The sequence below is a fragment of the Brassica rapa genome, chromosome A02 (genome assembly GCF_000309985.2).
Source record: "Brassica rapa cultivar Chiifu-401-42 chromosome A02, CAAS_Brap_v3.01, whole genome shotgun sequence".
NCBI lineage: Eukaryota > Viridiplantae > Streptophyta > Magnoliopsida > Brassicales > Brassicaceae > Brassica > Brassica rapa.
The window spans coordinates 7,986,725-8,006,958 of NC_024796.2; the positions used below are offsets into that span (position 1 = coordinate 7,986,725).

At 32.2% G+C, this 20,234-nt stretch overlaps 4 protein-coding genes across 5 annotated transcripts; 2 read left to right on the forward strand and 2 right to left on the reverse strand.

Moving 5' to 3' along the window:
• Positions 1-862: 862 nt before the first annotated feature.
• LOC103852096 (mediator of RNA polymerase II transcription subunit 36a) lies at positions 863-4,802 on the reverse strand. Its single transcript, XM_009128989.3, has 7 exons — positions 4,677-4,802; positions 4,179-4,432; positions 3,925-4,020; positions 3,760-3,837; positions 3,504-3,680; positions 3,174-3,242; positions 863-2,927 (listed from the first exon to the last, which is right to left on the reverse strand). The coding sequence occupies exons 1-7, from the start codon at positions 4,693-4,695 to the stop codon at positions 2,745-2,747; spliced, it is 876 nt and encodes a 291-aa protein (XP_009127237.1). The 5' UTR covers positions 4,696-4,802; the 3' UTR covers positions 863-2,744.
• A 134-nt stretch (positions 4,803-4,936) lies between these two features.
• LOC103852097 (protein DETOXIFICATION 16) lies at positions 4,937-10,863 on the forward strand. The gene is made up of 8 exons (XM_009128990.3): positions 4,937-8,265; positions 8,828-9,372; positions 9,520-9,606; positions 9,696-9,752; positions 9,862-10,100; positions 10,192-10,310; positions 10,421-10,507; positions 10,588-10,863. The coding sequence occupies exons 1-8, from the start codon at positions 8,023-8,025 to the stop codon at positions 10,672-10,674; spliced, it is 1,464 nt and encodes a 487-aa protein (XP_009127238.1). The 5' UTR covers positions 4,937-8,022; the 3' UTR covers positions 10,675-10,863.
• Positions 10,864-13,692: 2,829 nt separating this feature from the next.
• Positions 13,693-15,312, reverse strand: LOC103852098 (sec-independent protein translocase protein TATB, chloroplastic). 2 transcript variants are annotated; one of them, XM_018656863.2, is made up of 6 exons: positions 14,967-15,312; positions 14,756-14,880; positions 14,533-14,592; positions 14,280-14,445; positions 14,018-14,167; positions 13,693-13,945 (listed from the first exon to the last, which is right to left on the reverse strand). In XM_018656863.2, the coding sequence occupies exons 1-6, from the start codon at positions 15,154-15,156 to the stop codon at positions 13,908-13,910; spliced, it is 729 nt and encodes a 242-aa protein (XP_018512379.1). In that variant the 5' UTR covers positions 15,157-15,312; the 3' UTR covers positions 13,693-13,907. The 2 variants fall into 2 exon arrangements, with proteins under 2 accessions (XP_018512379.1, XP_009127239.1); XM_009128991.3 differs by having other exon boundaries at positions 14,756-14,883; positions 14,967-15,309.
• A 1,726-nt stretch (positions 15,313-17,038) lies between these two features.
• Positions 17,039-19,676, forward strand: LOC103852099. The gene has a single exon (XM_009128992.3). The coding sequence runs from the start codon at positions 18,671-18,673 to the stop codon at positions 19,385-19,387; it is 717 nt and encodes a 238-aa protein (XP_009127240.1). The 5' UTR covers positions 17,039-18,670; the 3' UTR covers positions 19,388-19,676.
• The last annotated feature ends 558 nt before the right edge of the window (positions 19,677-20,234 follow it).

Sequence of the window (20,234 nt, forward strand, 5' to 3'; positions counted from 1 at the left end):
AAACTATTTTTTAAATAGATAGTTTTTAATATGTTATTTGATCATAACAATCCCAGAAATACACTTCTTTAAGTAATTTTTAATATTGGAAGCACTATATATATTATTTTATTCAGATTAAATATTTTAGTCTTGATTTTTATTCCTAAAATGCTTTTAATGAAATATCATGACAAGATTCCAACCACCTCCTTTTGAGTTTGTTCGAAGAATGAGAGATTTGATAATTCGTCTAATATTTGTTTCTCCCTAATACCATATCTAGCTATTATAATTATAAGAATAAAAATTTTGAACTATTTATTATAAGTTTTCTGGTTTATCATTTAATAAATTAAACAGTTCTTACTTTATACATAGTTTATATATACTTGAATGGTAAAGTATTATATATATATATATATATTTGTTTATCGGTACACTCTTAAGTAACTAAATCTCAAAAGCGTAGGTTAATAAAATAAGTAATTTGTTTTTTGTTCTCGAATTAAATGATTTTTTTACCGAAATGGTGAATATATACTAGACATGTATTTATATTTCGAATCTGCACTTATATTCTATAACAGCTTGATATATTATATTTAAACACTAACATGTGAATAGAGTTTGCCTTTGATTTTCTTCAAAAAAAATGATTCTTAGATATGTATCTGGAGTGAAACTAATTTTTACAGATGACAATCTTTTTAAATTGATACTTATGTAATTCATCGAATTCACAGAAGAAGTTAAAAAAAAACTCATATCAGTGAAACAAAAACGAGAATGAAAGCACAATCTTAAAGAGGTAGAAAATGAAATCACTTATGGAGAGTCAATAGTAAACAAATCGGGAGCAGAAACCTAATCCCATTTTGTCATTTTACAATCGATATTGCCTGTCTGGTTTTTGTGATTTATGTCAGCCGTAAAACTTAATTTTATTTTATGCATATGAAGTCTTCAAAATAATTAAAATAAACTGTAATATGTTAACTCTTCAACAACAATGATATATTTAAGAGACCAACAGTTGTATTAATTATTTTACAATCGATAAAAATTGTAGTATTACAAAATGTTAAAAGCATGAACAAACATTAGTATAAAAAATTTACTCTGCGCATGCGAGTGGATTATCTTCTAGTATTGTCTTATTTGAAATTACAAAACTTGTATTAAAATTGTATATCGTAGATTAAACATTTGGTAACAATATGTCACTTCATTCTAACAATATTGGTGGCCTTTGAATGCCAACAATAATCTTCAAGAGTTGCACATAATTTGGAAAGAATGATGTTTTTTTTCTTTTTGCAAAATAAAATGATTAACAAAAAATCAATTTTCTTTACTATTGAATCAGACATGTAACATAATTTAAAAAAAAATTTGCATAACTAAGATTGCACATAAATTTATAGTCAAAATATGTTAAACTGGTAAACATCAATTTGCTAATTAATCTAATAAACTAATAAATGATAATAAAATTTTAAACATATATTTATCAACAAAACAAAATTAATTTATTAGTATTGCTTTACTTTTATATTTGTTAATGCACATTTACAATTAATTCTAATATATATATAATATATATATATATAATATATATATATATATATATATATATAATATAATTACATTTAGTTTTTTTTTTGTATATATGATATATTAGTTTTTTTGCATATATGATATATATATATATATATTTATTTAATGGTGATATATGAATAATTAGTTACTAATATATTTTAAAAGTTTTGCTGAAAATACTTTTATACAGAAATTTTAACTTTTAAATTGTGATATAAAAGTTATTAGTTACTATATTAAAAATTTCTTACCAAAAAGTATAAATTATAAAAGTTATTAGGTATTACCATATTTAAAAATTCTTACCAAAAATATATAAATTTTTATAAAAAAGTTTTACATGCCACAATTAGATTGATGCCTTATCACTATTTTTTATATCCATATCATCTTTTTGGTGAAAATGAATATGGTGATAAAACGAGTATAAATCACTTTGCTGATAAAAAAAAATACTGACAAAAAAAAATCATTTTGCAACTAATGTTTAGGGAATTGTAGAATATTATTATAAGAAAAATATTTAGTATGCAGATATAGTCTTCTGTTTATCTAGCATCTGCAATAATTGGTATAACCATAGTTCTCTTCTTTTCCGTGCTCACCAAATATCAACCACTTCTATGAGAAAACTCAATGGCATAGAGAGATGATTCATTCCTGAAAATACATAAAGCAAAGATGGTAGAGTCACAGTAGTAAGACGGTGAAGAATCTAAGAACTAATTAGCAGAAGGATAACACCATAGATTAGTAAAAGGCTTCAGTTACAGGACTAACAAAATTATACATGAGAGACAGTGGTTTAGAAGCAGCACTGTCTCTAGAAATACAGAGGCGTATGTACGTGTATTTCTTCTTTTCAAGTGTGACTATATTTTTAAGTAAAACAATAGATAATCAAGAAGAAGAAAATGGCTCATTCTATAGGTCAATCATGTAAATAAATAAATCAAATTATCACTTCAGAGTAAATTCCATTTTAATTAGAACCAAAACCATGAGAAAATATAAATGAAAATCCAACTCAAAAATGCATATAAATGAAATCCAACTCAAAAATGCATATAAATGAAATCCAACTCAAAAATGCAAGTTAAAATTCCTACCGTCGAGATCATATGTAATTCAAAAACTAATTAGTAAAAAGACTGATTGGCTAATTAAGAAGCAGTAGCAGTTTTCTGCTTTTTAGGCATGCGATATCCACCAACAACACAAGCATGGTCACGCTCATAAGGCTCAAGAGTAATCTGCTCTGCTGGTTTCAACTCGTCCGCTTGTAGCTTCTTCACTTCGTTTGAAAATACCGTTTCTGCTGGCATTGTTGCGTCTATACATTTCGCCTGAAAAAAGAAAAAAATAAACAATCTTAATATTTAAACAAAACAACGTGCTAGTGGTCAGGTGGCGTTCAGCGTCGGTAAGCGAACTGAGTTTGAATCAACTACATTCAGATATTTCTAACGCATGGCCACCAGTGATATAACATTCATTCGCCGGGGAGGGGTTTACTGTTTTTTTTAGTATTTAAACAAACTAAAAGAGAATGTGACTTGATTTGAATCAGTGGTTGAAGTTTTGTTACTGACCTTTATTGAGATCATATAGTGACCTCCAGCTTTGAGAAAGAAAGATGCATTGAGACCTACTATCCTAGCCTGCATCATATAGACATGAATCTTGAAAAAAAAATAACTTACTGCAAGAAAATTCATTTATAAAAAGATTCAAAGTAGCTTCAAAAAAATGGAATTTGCATCCCCCATGGAGGAGAATCCGCATCCAGGATCATCATATGCTGATTTTAAATGAAAACTTTTCTATGCAGGCATACAATAGTATATTCAATGCAATATAGTGTGATGCTACTAGTAAAGACTTAACTCTTGTACGGTACAATATGTAAGGTAAATCCAAACCTGATCTGGTTGAGCAACATCAGCGAATATGACATCAACCATGCTCACAAGCATTCTGTATTTAGCAGGATGTCTAGCATCTTCAATGATTGGAACCACATTACGTCTCTTCTTTGCCATGTTCACCAAATCTCTTCCACTTCTTGGAGAAAACTCAACGGCATAAACACATCCCTCCTACCAATCATTACAGCAAATATAAGCAAACATTACAAAAGAAAAATAAATCGAAGGTTAGGATTTAGGGTTTACTTACAGGTCCAACAATATCAGAGACATGAGATACAGAGGTTCCAGAGGCAGCACCAAGGTAAAGAACTTTAGCGCCAGGTTTCTACAATTTCAAGAACCAAAGTATTTATAATATTGACAGAATAGCTGTTGTTAGTTGATGTTTTTTGATGAGTAAAATGGGACTTACGATCCAAATGTCATCAAGACCACCAAAAATTGCGGCAGCTAGCTTAGAACGGAAAGGGTTCCAAACTCTGTATTCAACCTTAGTTCCATCTTCGTTCTGAAATATTCAAAAAAAATTAACTGACTACAACTCTTTCATGAAGACATATGAACAAGACCAGGAAATAAATCATCCGGTTTTAACACATCTTTGCATCAAATAAGAAAGATCAATACTTCAAGACTTTCAAGTATCCATTAGAGAGAAAACCATACCTGCACAGAGATTCTCTTCTCATTGTAAACGGATTCACCAGGAACCAAGTTCTTAGTGAGAATAACTTCATCTTTACCCTTACCAATGAACACTCCTTCATGTCTGTGAGGAGTCACTATCACTTTGTTTCCTCCCTTCATTCCTCCGGGCCCACTTCTAGGGCCTCTTCCTCCGGGCACTCTTCCTCTGGGACCTCTTCCTCTGGGACCTCTTCCACCGCCTCTCATGGCACTTCCTTCACCTCTTCCACGTCCTGAGCATTAACCATATGCATAAAGGGAAAATAAACTAATCAGAAGACGTATGATTAAATCTCCTATTAAACTATTGGATTAAAGCATTGAAGACTAAAACAGTCTCCTAACAATCAGGTCAGCTAGGGGTAAGGTTATAAATTTATACACCCAGTTTAGATTAAACAAAACCCTATTTAATATAGGTCAAACAGAGTTATTCTGGATTCAGGAACAAGAAAAAAAGGCTTTTAGGGTTCTTACCTCTTAGGGGAGATCTCATCTTTGCTATAGAGCGAGAGCCAAGGAAGCTGAAAAAGACAGGGAAACAAAACACAAAGAGAACGCAGAGGAGATTGGTAACTAGGTTTTATACTTCTCTTGGAGTTAGAGTTGGAATAGGAATGCTTCTATTTCTCTTCCGATAAATTTGGAAGGTTTCTATTTATCTCAATACAATTTTTTATTAACAATTTTATTAGGCGGTTGACTAGGATTTGGATTGCTTGTAATGCAAGGGAGCATCTTGAAAAACGAAAGCCATTAGGATTGTTTTCCTATATTTGATGAAAGATATGGTCCCAGTGAGAGGGTTTGGTACTCGGGTCAACTCGGCAGACATGTTCAACATAGGGCATAGACTCTGTAGGACTTAGAGGTAGCGATTCTAATTTGCGTTTAATTTGTGTAGGTTAACGTTCTATCTAGAGTCGGATAGTTCCTTGGATAAGTCTAGTTTAACCCTTAATGTTTTTGAGAACTGAGTCCCCGTTGAGTGTCTTAACAAAAACATGGTCATCCTCTACCTCGTGCATTTGGGGAATGTGGGGACATGGAATCTGACCGTGGCGTAGAGCGATACAATTCCAATGAGCCTGAACTAGTAGCATATGCTTGCAATTGGTCAAATAGATCAACAATGATTTTATGAGATTGTTACATTATCGTAGCAATTATTATTTATCAAACGATGAAATATCCAAACACAAGACATTCAAACATTCAAACACGAGATTTTATGAGTACTTTATATATTGTACGAGATACTCGATATTGACTTCCTATATACAAGATATATGATATATTGTTTAGAATATATCCAAGATAGTCTAACGGCACCAGTGACTGGTAACCATCATAAGAACAATAGGAACGGATAGGAAAGGAATGAATAGAAATAAATTTTTAGGAATGATAAGGAATGATGGTTCTTTATCAAAATTAATAAGGAATTGATTTGTTCTATAATTCTCTACAAATAAAGGAATGAAGAGGAATGAAAAAGAATATTTTTTCCTCATGAATGGTAAAATGTTTAAGGAATATTAAGAAACATAAGGTTTCTTTTCATTTGGTCACCGGTCACACCCTAAGAGATTGAGGAAACATATTCATGGAAGTCGGATCTGTTCAGTTCCAAACCGGTGTACTTCGTTGAAGCAACATGAGAAAACTCAGAGGGAGCTGTGAAAGTAGGTGACGACCACCAAACAACCCAAGACACATATCGGATTCGGAAACGTACAAACCAGCCTTTCCACTGTGTGAATAGTTGAGGATCAATGAAACTGGGTCGAATCAAATTGTTGTTCTCTTTGACAAAAATGGTGAGAGTTGCGATCTGAAGAGAACACATGGGAGTTATGGAGGACTGACGAAGAAGACTCGTTTTTAAAAAAAAATAAAAAAAATTTAAACGACATCGTGTTGGCTGCAGTTACATCAAATTCATGTATGTGATGAACTAACTTTGAAATCTAGGTATAAGTAGACTTCTACGAACTCTTTAGATATGAATAATCATTTTTCTACTTTCAGGTTCACCTAATAGTTTAGGGGTTGTCCGGAATTTTCATGGTAGAATTTTGTTGGATTTGGATTCGTGTAGGGCAGAATTTCTAACTCTGAAGGTTCTCAACTGGCCACGAGAATTCCCTTCATCCATTCTTGCACACACACGTATCCTAGCCGCATCATTAATGTATGTCTGGGCCATAAATTTGGGCATGGTCTATCGCCTATAGTCTTTATTAATGCAAACGTTTTATATAATTAAATTTACAACTGTCGACAGAAAATATATTAAATTTACAATTAGTTTATAAATATAGCTATATGTTGATGAAAATCAAATGGGTAGTCAATTCTATTAAACTATTTTGCATTGGTCTATGTTTGTTTTTAACCTTTTTACATTCAAAATTAGTTAAATTATCATTTAAACGTGGTTTTCAACTATGAACAATATTTTACATGCTTTAAAAAAAAACCCACCGAAGACTATAATTATAAAAACATCAATATAACTCATCCAATTTTGTTCAAGAAAAAAAAAACTCATCCAATCATATGATTGAATAATTATTTATTAACTAAATTTTATATGAAATTTTCAATAAAATTAAATTATTAATCATAATATTTTATCATGCACACTATTGGTGGGATTCAATTAAAAAATGAATCCAATAAATTCTGAAATTAAAATATTAGCTAAGTCATCTTTTCTACTCTTAAAAATAAAACTAAAATAAAATAATCTTTTAACTTAATCAATTTTACATTAGTCTATGTTTGTTTTAAATGTTTCACAGTCAAAATAAACTAATACTTTATTTTTTCAATTTTTTTTTGATGAAATGTTAAATTTATTTAACATCAAAGGATAAAATGTTTATGTACACAAAGAATCATAAAAAAAGAAATTCAGAACTATAAATCTACAAGTGTGCTCTAAACCAAAGCTGTAGAAAGCCTCTCAAACGTGGCTTATGTTTGTTTTAAATATTTTTGTCGATTTTGTAATGGTCTAAAATATTTTACATATTTTGACTAAACAACTCACTCGATGATGCAATAATAAAACATCAACTTTTATCTATTTCACCCTTATATATTATTATAATATTTTTGTAAATATATTATAAGATTCAACTAAAACTTGATTACGCTGACGCTATGCTTTCTCTTTTTTACTTTTATTTTTCAAAAATGAATGATAACATATACAAAAATTAGATGTTTGAACAGAAATAGAATGACACAAAAGTAAGATAAATAGGATAAAGAGGAATGTAATATAAGTTTTAATAATTAAACGTCTGATTAATCGTATGTGATTAAACATTTGGTATTTATTATGCTTTCTACTTTTATATATATATGCTGAGTTAAAAATATTTTTTATGAAATAATTAAGTTATCCTAAAATATAAGTAACATTTTTAATGGTACAGTACATGGTTAAAAGTTAATGTTATGTAATAATTTTAAACTAGTAAATTAGATAAATTAAAATATAGTCGAAAATCTGAGTGGTGGCATGGTGATTACATTTGTATCACTATGCTGCATCACCTTCTCTTAATCGGATACTACAGTTAACCTATACATAATTAACTAATCACCACGCACCGCACATGGATAGTATTTATAAATATATCACTATTCTACCTGTCCTCTGTAACGCGATATTACAGTTGACCTATTTAATGTTAACAACTATAAAATTACTAATCCCCACACGTCGCACATGGATAACCCCTTAAAAACCAGGCAAGAACGTTGTTACCCCGTCAATATCATTTGCTATTTCTCTGCATAAATAAAAATGAGGGAAGGAGGAGGGGATGTGTTGTCATGGCCTCTTCTCAAAGATCAAGAAAAGAAAAGTAGTGTGAAGGAAGAAGTGAAGAAGCAGCTATGGCTATCGGGTCCGCTAATGGGAGTGAGTCTTCTTCAGTATTGTCTACAAGTCATCTCCGTCATGTTCGTCGGCCATCTTGGCTCTCTTCCTCTCTCCACCGCCTCCTTAGCCACCTCTTTCGCATCTGTCACCGGTTTCAGCTTTCTCGTAAGTTTTCCTCACATTCACTCTCTATAGTTATACATAGATCTCATATTGATTTCTTGCTAAATAATGTATCTTAATTTCTTAAAATCCTTACGTAAGAAATAAGGAATAAAGGTCGAAATTAGAAACTTGATTAGGTAACTGGAGATATTGACTTCCAAAAAAATATATAATATAGTATTCAGCTTTAATGCCACGTTGATTGAATATCAAACGCGTAGACATCTTTTCTGCCACTCAATTGAATTTAATAAATAACAAAATATATGTCATTCTATGGAAAAAAAGTGAAAACGCCCAGTAAACAAAATCTTCTTGAATGATTGCTCAGATCTGTTGTTTTTCTTTCTTTCTTTTCCTACCTAAACTCAAATGAATTTAATAAATAACAACATATATGTCATTTTATGGAAATTTGAAAACGCCAACAAAATCTTCTTGAGTCAACAGATCCAAATTTTAAATGTACAAATTAGATAGAGTTAACAAATTGCGTTGACTGATTATTCGTAAAGCAAGAAAACTATACTAAACTGACCTTTCTCCATTTACTCATGAACAGATGGGAACAGCAAGTGCGTTAGATACACTTTGTGGCCAATCGTACGGAGCGAAGAAGTACGGAATGTTGGGGATACAAATGCAAAGAGCAATGTTTGTTCTTACACTACTATCTGTTCCTCTCTCCATCATCTGGTATAACACAGAGCACTTCCTCGTCTTCTTCGGGCAAGACAAATCCATTGCTTCACTCGCTGGCTCCTATGCAACATTCATGATCCCAAGCATCTTCGCCTACGGTCTACTTCAATGCTTAAACAGGTTTCTTCAGGCGCAGAACAATGTGTTTCCTGTGGTCCTCTGCTCTGGAATAACCACTTGTCTTCACGTCCTCCTTTGTTGGGTCTTGGTTCTGAACTCGAGTTTAGGGTTTAAGGGAGCTGCTGTGGCTAACTCTATCTCGTATTGGCTGAATGCTCTTCTCCTATTCTCCTACGTCAAGCTATCGCCTTCTTGCTCACTGACTTGGACCGGTTTTTCTAAGGAGGCTCTACAAGACATCATCCCTTTTACGAGACTAGCTATTCCTTCTGCACTTATGGTTTGGTGAGTAAGAAAAAAAAAAAAGAGAAAGACTTTTACATGGCCAAGGCAGTATAAATACATATATAAATTAATGACTCAGTTACACTAGGGAATCTCTTAACTAGCAATTCTTATTTATTTTTCTTATATAATGTTGTTTGAGTGCAGCTTGGAGATGTGGTCCTATGAGCTTGTTGTTCTCTTATCAGGTCTTCTTCCAAACCCAGTTATTGAAACTTCTGTTCTCTCAATCTGGTAAGAACAATATTCTTATCTTCCTGATTTAAGAGTATTTAACTAAATTTTGGCGTGACAAAATTGAGTAATAATATATTCATGTGCAGCGTTAACACATCAGGAATAGTTTGGATGATCCCGTTTGGTCTTAGTGGCGCTGCAAGGTAGGTTTTGTGTATTAAATTCAATTTCCTTTAAAGTCCTTGCAGCACCAAAGTTAAACATCAAACTTATTACACAAAACATATTGAATTTCCTTTAAAATCCTTGCAGCACCAGGGTATCAAATGAGCTAGGAGCAGGAAATCCAAGAGTGGCTAAGCTTGCAGTGCATGTGGTCATTTGCTTAGCAATTGTAGAAAGTATAGTGATTGGATTGATTTTGATAGTGGTAAGGAATCTATGGGGAATGGCTTACAGTAGTGAACCAGAAGTAGTCAATTACATAGCCTCGATGATGCCGATTCTCGCCTTAGGCAATTTCATAGACAGTATTCAATGTGTTCTCTCAGGTTCATTTTTCCCCTTTGCTTGCAATCACTGGCACTTGGTTAACTCTGGTTATCACTAATTATTTTTGTTGATATTTTACTGTGTTAATAGGGGTCGCTAGAGGATGCGGGTTGCAGAAGATAGGAGCATTGGTGAATCTTGGCTCATATTATTTGTTTGGATTACCTTCGGGATTGTTACTTGGTTTTCACTTTCACTTTCGTGGTCGGGTAAATTACAATTAAATAAACTCATATTTCAGATTTCGTTTCACCAAATTAACCGATTAATTTTAACTCTAAACAAATAAAAATGTGTACTAATCATATTTGACTTGAAGGGGCTTTGGCTTGGAATCATATGCGCAATGGTTGTTCAAGTTATATGTCTTTCACTTGTCACCATCTTTACAAATTGGGATGAAGAGGTAACAAAAAAAAAAAACTTTGTTGTTCCCTTTTTAGTGTTTGCATCCATATGATTAATATTTGATAATTTTATGGATAGGCCGAGAAAGCTTCAAAAAGAATTCAGTCTTCTTCTTCAGATGTGAAGGATGCTTTAACCGATAACGACTCAACTGTTGTCTTCTAAGAAACCTTATAACTATGGAGATCACTAATTATACATTTTGATTAATTTGAATAAAAGAATAAATGCTTTCTTTGAATATAACAAGTCCATGGTTGTCACTTATATATTCTTATTTTTTTTGTCACTTCACTTATATATTCAAAATATTAAGCTTTTTATTTTAGAAAGTGAAAATCATTATATCTTTTACTAATTTTCATATTATTGTATTATTATGTTAGATTTAAATATTAGGTTTACATGACTTTTCGGAATCAACCTAGACTTTTGTTATTCCGACTGGCTACGACTCATTGGGAGTGATTGTTCTAGTCTTTCTATTAGATGCTTAGGGCATTGAAGGTTGTGCTTTGATCACATCAAGATACTAAGATGTTTGTCTTAGATGCTCAAGTCTTTCTATTAGATGTGTAGGGCATTTAATTAACTCCATAGGAATAACTATCTAAATCTATACTATTCAGTAAACACACAAGAAATTTGAAAATTGTCACCATCTCAATCCACTTTTTTTGGCACATATACGAACCAACTTCTAAAGATTATCTTGAGAAGAAACAAAAACTCTCAAATGCTTGTACTGGAGGAGCTGCATAAGGAAATATTCGCAATTGAACTAAGAAACTTACAAATGCAAACTGGTGCGGACTTAGAATAGGATCCTAAGCTGAGATGCACCAAAGACATCACTAACCTCATCAAAACAGAGAGGGTTCATTATGAACACATGTTCAGAAAATCTTCTAATTTCCAGATTGTATATTTGTATAAGTTCTAATTCAGTTTATTATAAATATTTAACGGAGACATGTTGACAATGGAGTTCGGGGTAGTGGTTACTGAGTAGATTAGCGACAATCTGGTCAAAAATATCGTTTATATTAGAAGTAAATGGGGATCAGAAAAAATTACAAATGCAATGCGAGTTAGATTATCGAATCGAGCTCGCAATACAAAGAATATCGAGATCGCTAAGTTTATTTCTTTAAGTTTATCGAGAAAAGTCGGTCCTTTCGCTTCGTCGATTGAGCTCATCTTTTATAGCCACAAGATAGTCTTGATGAAACTAAAACATCTAGTCGTCCTTGCTAAATGAAATCACATCTAGCCACATGGACGTGAGCTCGTCACATCGCTTTTGTTGTCATATTTTGTCTTCTATAGAACTGAAACTTCTCTGTTTTCGGACCTTTGAATTCAATGGACTTTTTCTAAGACTGGAAGGAACAATAATAAGAGAAATTTACCTTCAAAGACACGTTTTGAATTTTCAATTACCTATTAAGACACTTTGAGTTTGGAAGACACTTTTCCAAGTCATTTTGTCTAATTTGCCCTTGAACTAGATATCAAGTGTTTGACTAAATAATAAATTATAGAAACATTTTTTTTTATTTTGCATCCATAACTTAAAATTCTCAGATCCCCTTTCTCTTAACCTAATTTCAAACACAACTTTCAGATTCATCTATCATCTTTGACAATTACATTTGAACTAGAGCACCATCGTCTTCTCCATCACTTTCAGAGACAGTTTGCTTTTCCGAGACCGTTGTGTTCATTAGAGGTTGGCGTGTTCTTTCTACACAGTCGTCTTCTTGCTGGATCTTCCTAACACCAAAACCCATTCTTTCTGGCTCTTCTATCTAACATCCAAGACCAAACACGAGTCTCGCTGTCTCCTCCATCTGATATCCATTGTTTGTTGTTTCTGAGATTATTAGGGCGTGGCTACGTATCTGTGGACACACAAGCACATGTGGGGGGTTTTGGTTGTGGATGCAATGTTGGGTAAGGACACAAATGTGTGGATACGTATTGTTGGATACATGAACTGTGGTTGGGATATATTTTGAGGATTTGGTGGATACTTAGTCGTGGATACGCAATTTCCATGTCTATGTCGTCACTGACCACACCATCATTGTCCACATCTCTCTGTGTCTCCATATAATGTTACAATTTTTCAATTTTTATCCTGAATTATACAACATGTACGCACTCCCCTATCTATGCTTTCTTATCTACACTTCCCCAAATCATAAACCCCAATCCACATAACCCATATCCACACATCCATTAACCACCTTTGATTTCTCTACGCTTTCCCTGCACTGTTAGAATCAAAATCTAGAAAACCAAAAACAAACTCAAAAAAACATTTGAAAGATTCACACACTTTCCTAAAGAGCTTTAAGTTCGTTGAAGAAGAAAAAAAGAAAGTTAGTATTACTTTTTTTTTTTTAACTCAAATCTTGATGAGTCACTATCAACAATTTAAGTTTTTGTACTGTCGTTTTCTCATCCATTGGATATGGTTTATTAGCATCTCATCCAAAGGCTTAAAATAGACTCACTAACCGATAAACCTACTTTCTCAAACAAATAAGTGACTATTTAGTTTTTTTCTTCTTTCATTCTAAACCAAACATCCTTGCTTGTTTCTCCAACAAAGGACTTTTTTGTCCACAACAGTGGTATCCGTACACAAAAAGTGTGTTAAATACTGAATGTGTCTTTATAGGTAAACAAAAGACAGAATGTGTCTTTATGTGTAACTCTCTCCAATAATAAGGGTGTAAAGCCCATCTCCAACAAGATACTTAATAGACAATCTAATACATATCATTTTATTAAATCAAAACATAGTTATAACTTATAAAAGAAAATCATAATTTTATTGTATCTTTACAACAGAAGTACTTTGAGAAAACACAGAAAAAAATCATAACTTATATATTCAAAGAGGCGACATCTCCGTTAATTTGTGTTGGACCTCCAAACTCATCATCCTGCCTATCTTTGTCAAGTTATCATCATCATCCACTGCTCTTGTATCAAATAAATGTTGCAAGCGCATGAAGGAGGGTTCAAAGTACTTCACACCCATCAACTTCATGGTCACATAATCATTTACAAGGTTTGCTCTTAAGTATCCCAGAAATCGCATGCCCCGCCGCTACCTTATTGAAAATTTTCTGTGTAAAGCCTGAAACATTTTCCATCTCTTCAGCAACATAACGGGCCAAAGACATCTTTGTGCCTCTACGAGGCTGCGTCATTTATCATTAAGAAGGCAACTAATGGAACATAAATACACAAATGAGTCATTTTCTGAATCCATATTAAATATTGCACATAATGTTTTGTGAAAATGTCCTGAGAGCTAATAGCTTCATCTCTTTTGGCAGATCAAAAAATAAATCCCTCCCGAAGTCAGTTTTTGGTGTTTTTCAATCTTGTCTTGGAGGGGATGTGGCCGTTGATGAACCTGCAACACACCGATTTAGATGGGGGAGTTTAAGAGATGAGAGAGTTTTTGATTTGCAGTTCATTCACTTACCTTTGGGTTGGCTTTCTTCGGTAGATGCTTGTAGCTTTTCTTGAGTCTGAGTTTGATCGCCTTCTTGACCTGGAGACAAAGCTTTGAGCTGCTCTTCTGTAATCTTGAGGTAATCCTCGGTTGTGTAAGCTTTTGGTGATTGAGCATCATCTGCTTATTTTCAAGGAAAATCACCTTCATATTAGCCCATGCAAGAAACAGCTCGTGTCTAGACAAATGAAACTACTTATTTAACATCTCAAAGTAGACATAGACCACTCACTAGGGTCACTTGCAGTCACAGGATCTTCAGTGCGAGGAACTGATGGTGGTGGTGGAGGAGGAGTAGTACCAGTGTTCATTCTGTTCTGGTTGTATACATTTGGAGTTGAGATTTCATCGAGGCCAATCTCACGCTCAAGGGTGCTTTTGAAATCTCTTGAAACATCCTAGAGAAAAAGCAATTGTATTTGTAAGCAATAAAAGAAATAAAAACTCATTTTTCATTTCCTAAGAGCCTTGAGATCAAAACAAACCTGTAGCTCTCTAATCGTGGGCTGAAATGTACGCAGTGTCTTTCCAAGAGTTCGAGCTACCTGCAAAGATCATAGGCGATTCAAACTTGACTAAGCCAAAATAAAACTCATTAGCATCCATATCGAACTTAAATTAAACAGTACCAATTCAATAAGTTGCTTAGACCCTAAAGAAGCTAAGAACCAAAATAATCGTCTAGAAATCACACAAGACACCACTAACCTCTGCGAGGCCTTTAGGACCAAAGACTAGCAAAGCTACAACACCAATAACCAAAGCCTCAGGTGCTCCAACTCCAAACAGAGACGCACGAATCACCATACTCTTACTACATCTTCTCTTCTTCTTCTCTGCACAACAAATTACACAAACTGAACATTTTTTCCCAAAAAAAAAGGAATCAACTTTGTGATGATATAGAGAAATTCGAGACCTGGGTTTGAAGATTTCGGCGAAATTGAGATGCCCACGTGCTTTAGACCAATGTAAGGAGAGAAACGAGAAGAACCCAGGAGAGAAAAACATGAAGAGAGATAAGGTTTCGAGGTTTTGTAAGAAGGGAGAAGGTGAGACTTTGTAATCGTTGGTGAAGAAGACGCTATAATCTGAAAGGCCATGGCCATGGGCAGCTTCGAAATTGTATTACAGTTGTTGTCTGTGTAGCTTCGAAGAATCTTAAGACACAACTCACTCCCTCTCCTTCATCAGGACCAATCCATGTCCATTAGCTAGAAAAATAAATAAAATGGATAAAATGGAAATCTATCTGAATGAGAAAGTAGCAAACACACAAGTCTTGTATTTCTAATCTTTTTCTTTTGCAAGGAAATGGGCCGTAAAAATAGACGGATAATAAGTTATTCATAGGCCTAGGTTAGTTTAGCCGGGCTTTAGCTGATTTCCCACTCTACCATTTCCAATTAAAGTTTTGATTATAAAACTAAAACTCTATAAATTAATAGTATCAATAATTTATTAATTTATAAATTATTTTTAAAAATTATATTTTTATTTTAAAAATAAAAATATATTTAGTTTTACGATATTACATATTCATTTTATAGAAAAATAAAAAAATTGTTTTACGTTCATTTAAAGTTATAAAAGTTATATATAAGATAGTCGTAAATTTATGATTTTAATATGATCTTATATTTTTCTAAAGAGTCTTAAAATACTTTTGTTTTACTAAATTTTGTCATATTTTGAAAAGTTCAAACCTGATACAAGGGAAATTTATTAATTTACTGATTCATTAATTTATCAAATATTAACTTATATAATTTAATACATATTTTAGAATTATGACAAAATTTTTATCTTGATGTAACTAATACAATTTTTAAGGAAACTGATATTTATTATGTTGTTTGTAAGTTCATTTATTAAAATTAATTAATAATGGTTAAGAGTAGAATTATGAGTGGCATTGGAAGTAATTAAAGAATGTTTTAAGGGTTAGTTCATATTTGTACTTCAGTTTTAATAGTATATATATACTAGATCTTGACCTGCGCAACCGCGTATATGTTTGTTTTCATTTATATATATATATAAATTTTATTTCTATATTTTTAAGGGCAATTGTCAATAATATCACCTTTTGAAGTTTATGTCTAAAAAATAGCACTAGAAGGAAAAAATCACAAAAGTGACATTCATTAAAGGGTAAAATATCTATAATACCATTGGTTTAAAATTAAATAAACAAACAAAAATAAATAAAAATAAATAAAATAAAAATAAAAAAATGAAAAAAATAAATTTTTTTATAGTTCAGATTATATGTTTTCAGATTCGAAATTTTTATAATTTTTTTTTTGAAATTTTTTTTTGGACAAATCTCCAAAATAGCACCTTTCTAGGTTTATATCACAAAAATAGCATTCAAAAACTAAAATGATCAAAATAGCATTTTATCTTTTGAAAAATTTAAATTTTTTTATTTTTTAAAATTTGAAATCTTATCCCCAAAACCTCACTTCTCAACTCTAAACCCTAAAACCTAAACTCTAAACCCTAAACCCTAAATTCTAAACCCTAAACCCCACCCCTTGAGTGCTATTTTTGTGACTTTTGGCCTTCAGTGCTAGTTTGAAAACAAAAACTTGATTTAGTTCTATTTTGGTCTTTTTCTCTCTTTTTTTCGAATTTTTTTTTTCAAATTTTCTTTTTATTATTTAAAAATACTTTTTGAAACTGTTTTTAAAATTTTTATTTTTTATTTTAGTATTTATTTTTTATAAAATTTTAAACTCTAATTCTAAAACTCCACCCCTTAACTCTAAACCCTAAGATTTGGATTAATTAACCCAAGGGGTATAAATGTATATTTACCTCTTTAATGAAACCTATTTTTGTGACTTTGAGCCTTGAGTGCTACTTTGGGAACAAAAACTTGGTTTGGTGCTATCTTAATCTTTTTCTCTATTTTTAATGGTAAATATTCTTAAAATTAACCATATTTTCAAACATTTATGACTTTTTTGAACAAAAAAATGTTATAGTTAACATGCGTGGTTTTCCTCATCTTTTTCTTCTTCTACCATTTTTGAGAATAACTTCATGATTTTTTAAATCATATATTTGTTTGATCTTACTCCTTAAAACTTTGTAGTATTTATTTTAAATTATTTTTCACAAACAGAAACATATATCACAAAAATAAAGTTGCATCTTCTATTTATAATTTAGATCAAAAACTAAACTATGCAGTTATAACAAACTAAATTAAAATTAAAATTTTAATAAAACATTCAGATATAAATTTCACTTATCTTAATTAAAATAGTACAAGTGTGAGTCATAATTCTCTCCAATTCCAAAATTTTAGCACCCCTTAAAAGCAAATAAAAACAAGTTTTATAAATTCACAAAATATATAAAAATATTTGGAATTCTAATTTGTTAAATAAAAATAGTTGCAAAATAGTGACATATTGTAAAAGAAAAATAAAATAAAATCTACAACTTATTTGTAATCCATCATGTTTTACAGTTTCAAATTAGTGGCTAACAATACCCTAAACCGTAAATATCATTTATATGCTTTTAAAAACTTGTATATAAAAGAAGACATATAATTACATATCAATTTGAGAACTTATCAAATCACTAATGTAGAATAATCTAATTGATTTTTTTAAACCCAAATCTAAATCATTGCACATGAATGTATTACAAATGGGTAGCATGGGTTTTGTGAAGATGTGCATGTCCAAATTCTATCCATGGTACAAATTTATCAAGATATAATCACTCTTGGGTTTCTTCTGTTATCTACTAAATATATACAGTAAAACAATTTAAAAATATATGGTATTTTGGATAATTATTTAAGCAAATATGATTGCAGTGGCAAAGTAGTAATAACTATTTGCAACTACTTTCTAACTTTTATTAGTTTTGCTGTCACAAATTAGTAGCTAAAGAAACTCTAAAATCTAAATGTTATTCCTTTTGATTTTAAAACTTATATGTAAGAAGACATGATTGTATATTAAATAAAAATAACTTGAATCATTAGTGTAAGACAATCAAACTGAATAAATTTAAGCGAAATCAAAATTACTATACATGAATACATGAGTGTAATACAAATGGATGATACATGTTTGTGAATATTTGTGAATGTTTAAAATTTATTAGTAACTCAAATTTATAAAACGATATACTCATATTTGGGTTTCTTACACTATTCTCTAAAGATATATAGTAAACCAAATGTGAAATAATGTATTTTAGACAATTAGTAAAACAAATATGACAGTAGTGGTAAAATAGTAATAAAAGTTGCTACTACTTTATGACTATATTACTTTTTAGAAGTTGCAAATAAGACACAAAATAATTGTACTTATATATATGTAGCAAACATAACAACTATAACAACTGTTTTTACATGTGAAAATAATTCATAGCAACATTCTACTTAAGCACCAAAGTAAACACATGTTCTGTAAATCGAATCCTCCACGTCTCTAAACCTCTTCCATTCAAATCTCCTCTCATCCGCCACGTGTCCATTCTTCGCTCTCTTTTATCTCTCCTCTCCACCCAAAAATTTTCTTCTCTATCCCATTTTCAAAAAGCACCTTCTCTCAGAAAAAAAAAAGTATTATTACAAAACTCAAAACCATGTCTGGAGGTGTTGGTCCGACTTACAACGATATCGCCTTACCCAAAGAAGAAGAACATCACGCCACCGGAGAAACCTCAACAGCCGCCAGATTATTCTCCTTCCAGCAACTAAACATCCTCGCAGTGATCCTTGTCCTCTCCGCAAGTGGTCTCGTCACAATCGAAGATTTCTTATTCACACTCCTCGCGCTCATCTACTTCTTCTTCCTCTCCAAACTAATCTTCCCTCCCCACAAGAATCCAAACCGCGATGCTCCTCTCACAAGCCCCACCAACAAGATTTTCCGTCTCTACGTAGCTTCCGCGGGGATCGTGGGGCTCTTGATTCCGATCTGCTACATCTTCCAAGGATTCCTAGAGGACGATAAACGCGGGGTGAGTGACGCTGCACCGCACGTGTTCCTTTTGGCGAGTCAGGTTTTCATGGAGGGAATAGCTGCCACGTGTGGCTTCTCCGCTCCCGCTCGGATCCTCGTGCCGGTCGTTTACAACGCTAGGAGGATCCTAACGCTCGTCGAGTGGATTATTAACGAGTTCTCAAGGGAGGCTCCGGAGTATGGGAAGGGGACGGTTTCGGTGCGGCGGATGTACGCCGGGAAAGTTTTGGCGGCGGTGAACCTTGGGATTTGGTCGTTTAACCTCTTCGGTGTTCTGATCCCGGTTTATCTACCGAGAGCTTTCAAGAGGTATTACGGTTCCAGCAAGGAGGTTTGATTCCGGTTTAGATCAATCCTAGCGTTTATTTCGTTTTTGGTTTAATTTATCCGGTTCAATTTCTTTGGTTATCTGATACCGAGCTTTCAAAAAAAATGTATTACGGCTCCAACGTGGAGAACTGAACCAAGTTTAGAATCTTCACAGCTTTCTGTTGTGTCTTATTGTTTAATCATTCAGGTTCGTTAGTAACCGTGATCTGGATGTGTCTTTCCCTCGTTTGTTGTATATTGATGTTTTCTTTGATGAATTTCACTTTATTTATTTTATGTTATTATTTGAGTTTCAATTTTTAGGAATCAGTTCTTAATTTTTTTTAGTTAAAAATTAAAAAACGATTTTTGATAGAGAAAAAGACCAAAATAGCACTAAATCAAGTTTTTCTTCCCAAACTAGCACTCAATGCCAAAAGTCACAAAAATAGCACTAAGGGGTGGGGTTTAGGGTTAAGAATTTAGGGTTTAGGGTTTAGAGTTTAGGTTTTAGGGTTTAGAGTTGAGAAGTGAGGTTTTGGGGATAAGATTTCAAATTTTGAAAAATAAAAAAAATTAAATTTTTCAAAACATAAAATGTTATTTTGGTCATTTTAGTTTTTGAGTGCTATTTTTGTGATATAAACTTAGAAAGGTGCTATTTTGGAGATTTACCCTTTTTGATATTCCATTAAAAACTTTACCATAAGAATTCTCATTAATCGTGCTCTAACATCAGCTAGACGCCAAAAAAAAAGTTGATCAGCTATAAACTCGAACAAAAGTGAAAATGTAGAATTGCATTACCACAACCTTTAGCCTTGTTTAGACCAATGATTAATACATTCACCATCTCTTTTCAAACACTTCTGGTA

Coding starts and splice junctions, on each gene's coding strand:
- LOC103852096 (XM_009128989.3), bottom strand. Junction 4,021..4,178: donor AGAAGAGAATCTCTGTGCAG/GTATGGTTTTCT, acceptor TGAATATTTCAG/AACGAAGATGGAACTAAGGT. Junction 3,681..3,759: donor TCTCTGATATTGTTGGACCT/GTAAGTAAACCC, acceptor AATGATTGGTAG/GAGGGATGTGTTTATGCCGT.
- LOC103852097 (XM_009128990.3), top strand. CDS start 8,023: ATGAGGGAAGGAGGAGGGGATGTGTTGTCATGGCCTCTTCTCAAAGAT. Junction 9,373..9,519: donor CCTTCTGCACTTATGGTTTG/GTGAGTAAGAAA, acceptor GTTTGAGTGCAG/CTTGGAGATGTGGTCCTATG. Junction 10,311..10,420: donor ACTTTCACTTTCGTGGTCGG/GTAAATTACAAT, acceptor TTTGACTTGAAG/GGGCTTTGGCTTGGAATCAT.
- LOC103852098 (XM_009128991.3), bottom strand. CDS start 15,156: ATGGCCATGGCCTTTCAGATTATAGCGTCTTCTTCACCAACGATTACA. Junction 14,593..14,755: donor GTCCTAAAGGCCTCGCAGAG/GTTAGTGGTGTC, acceptor TGATCTTTGCAG/GTAGCTCGAACTCTTGGAAA. Junction 13,946..14,017: donor CGAAGAAAGCCAACCCAAAG/GTAAGTGAATGA, acceptor GGTGTGTTGCAG/GTTCATCAACGGCCACATCC.
- LOC103852099 (XM_009128992.3), top strand. CDS start 18,671: ATGTCTGGAGGTGTTGGTCCGACTTACAACGATATCGCCTTACCCAAA.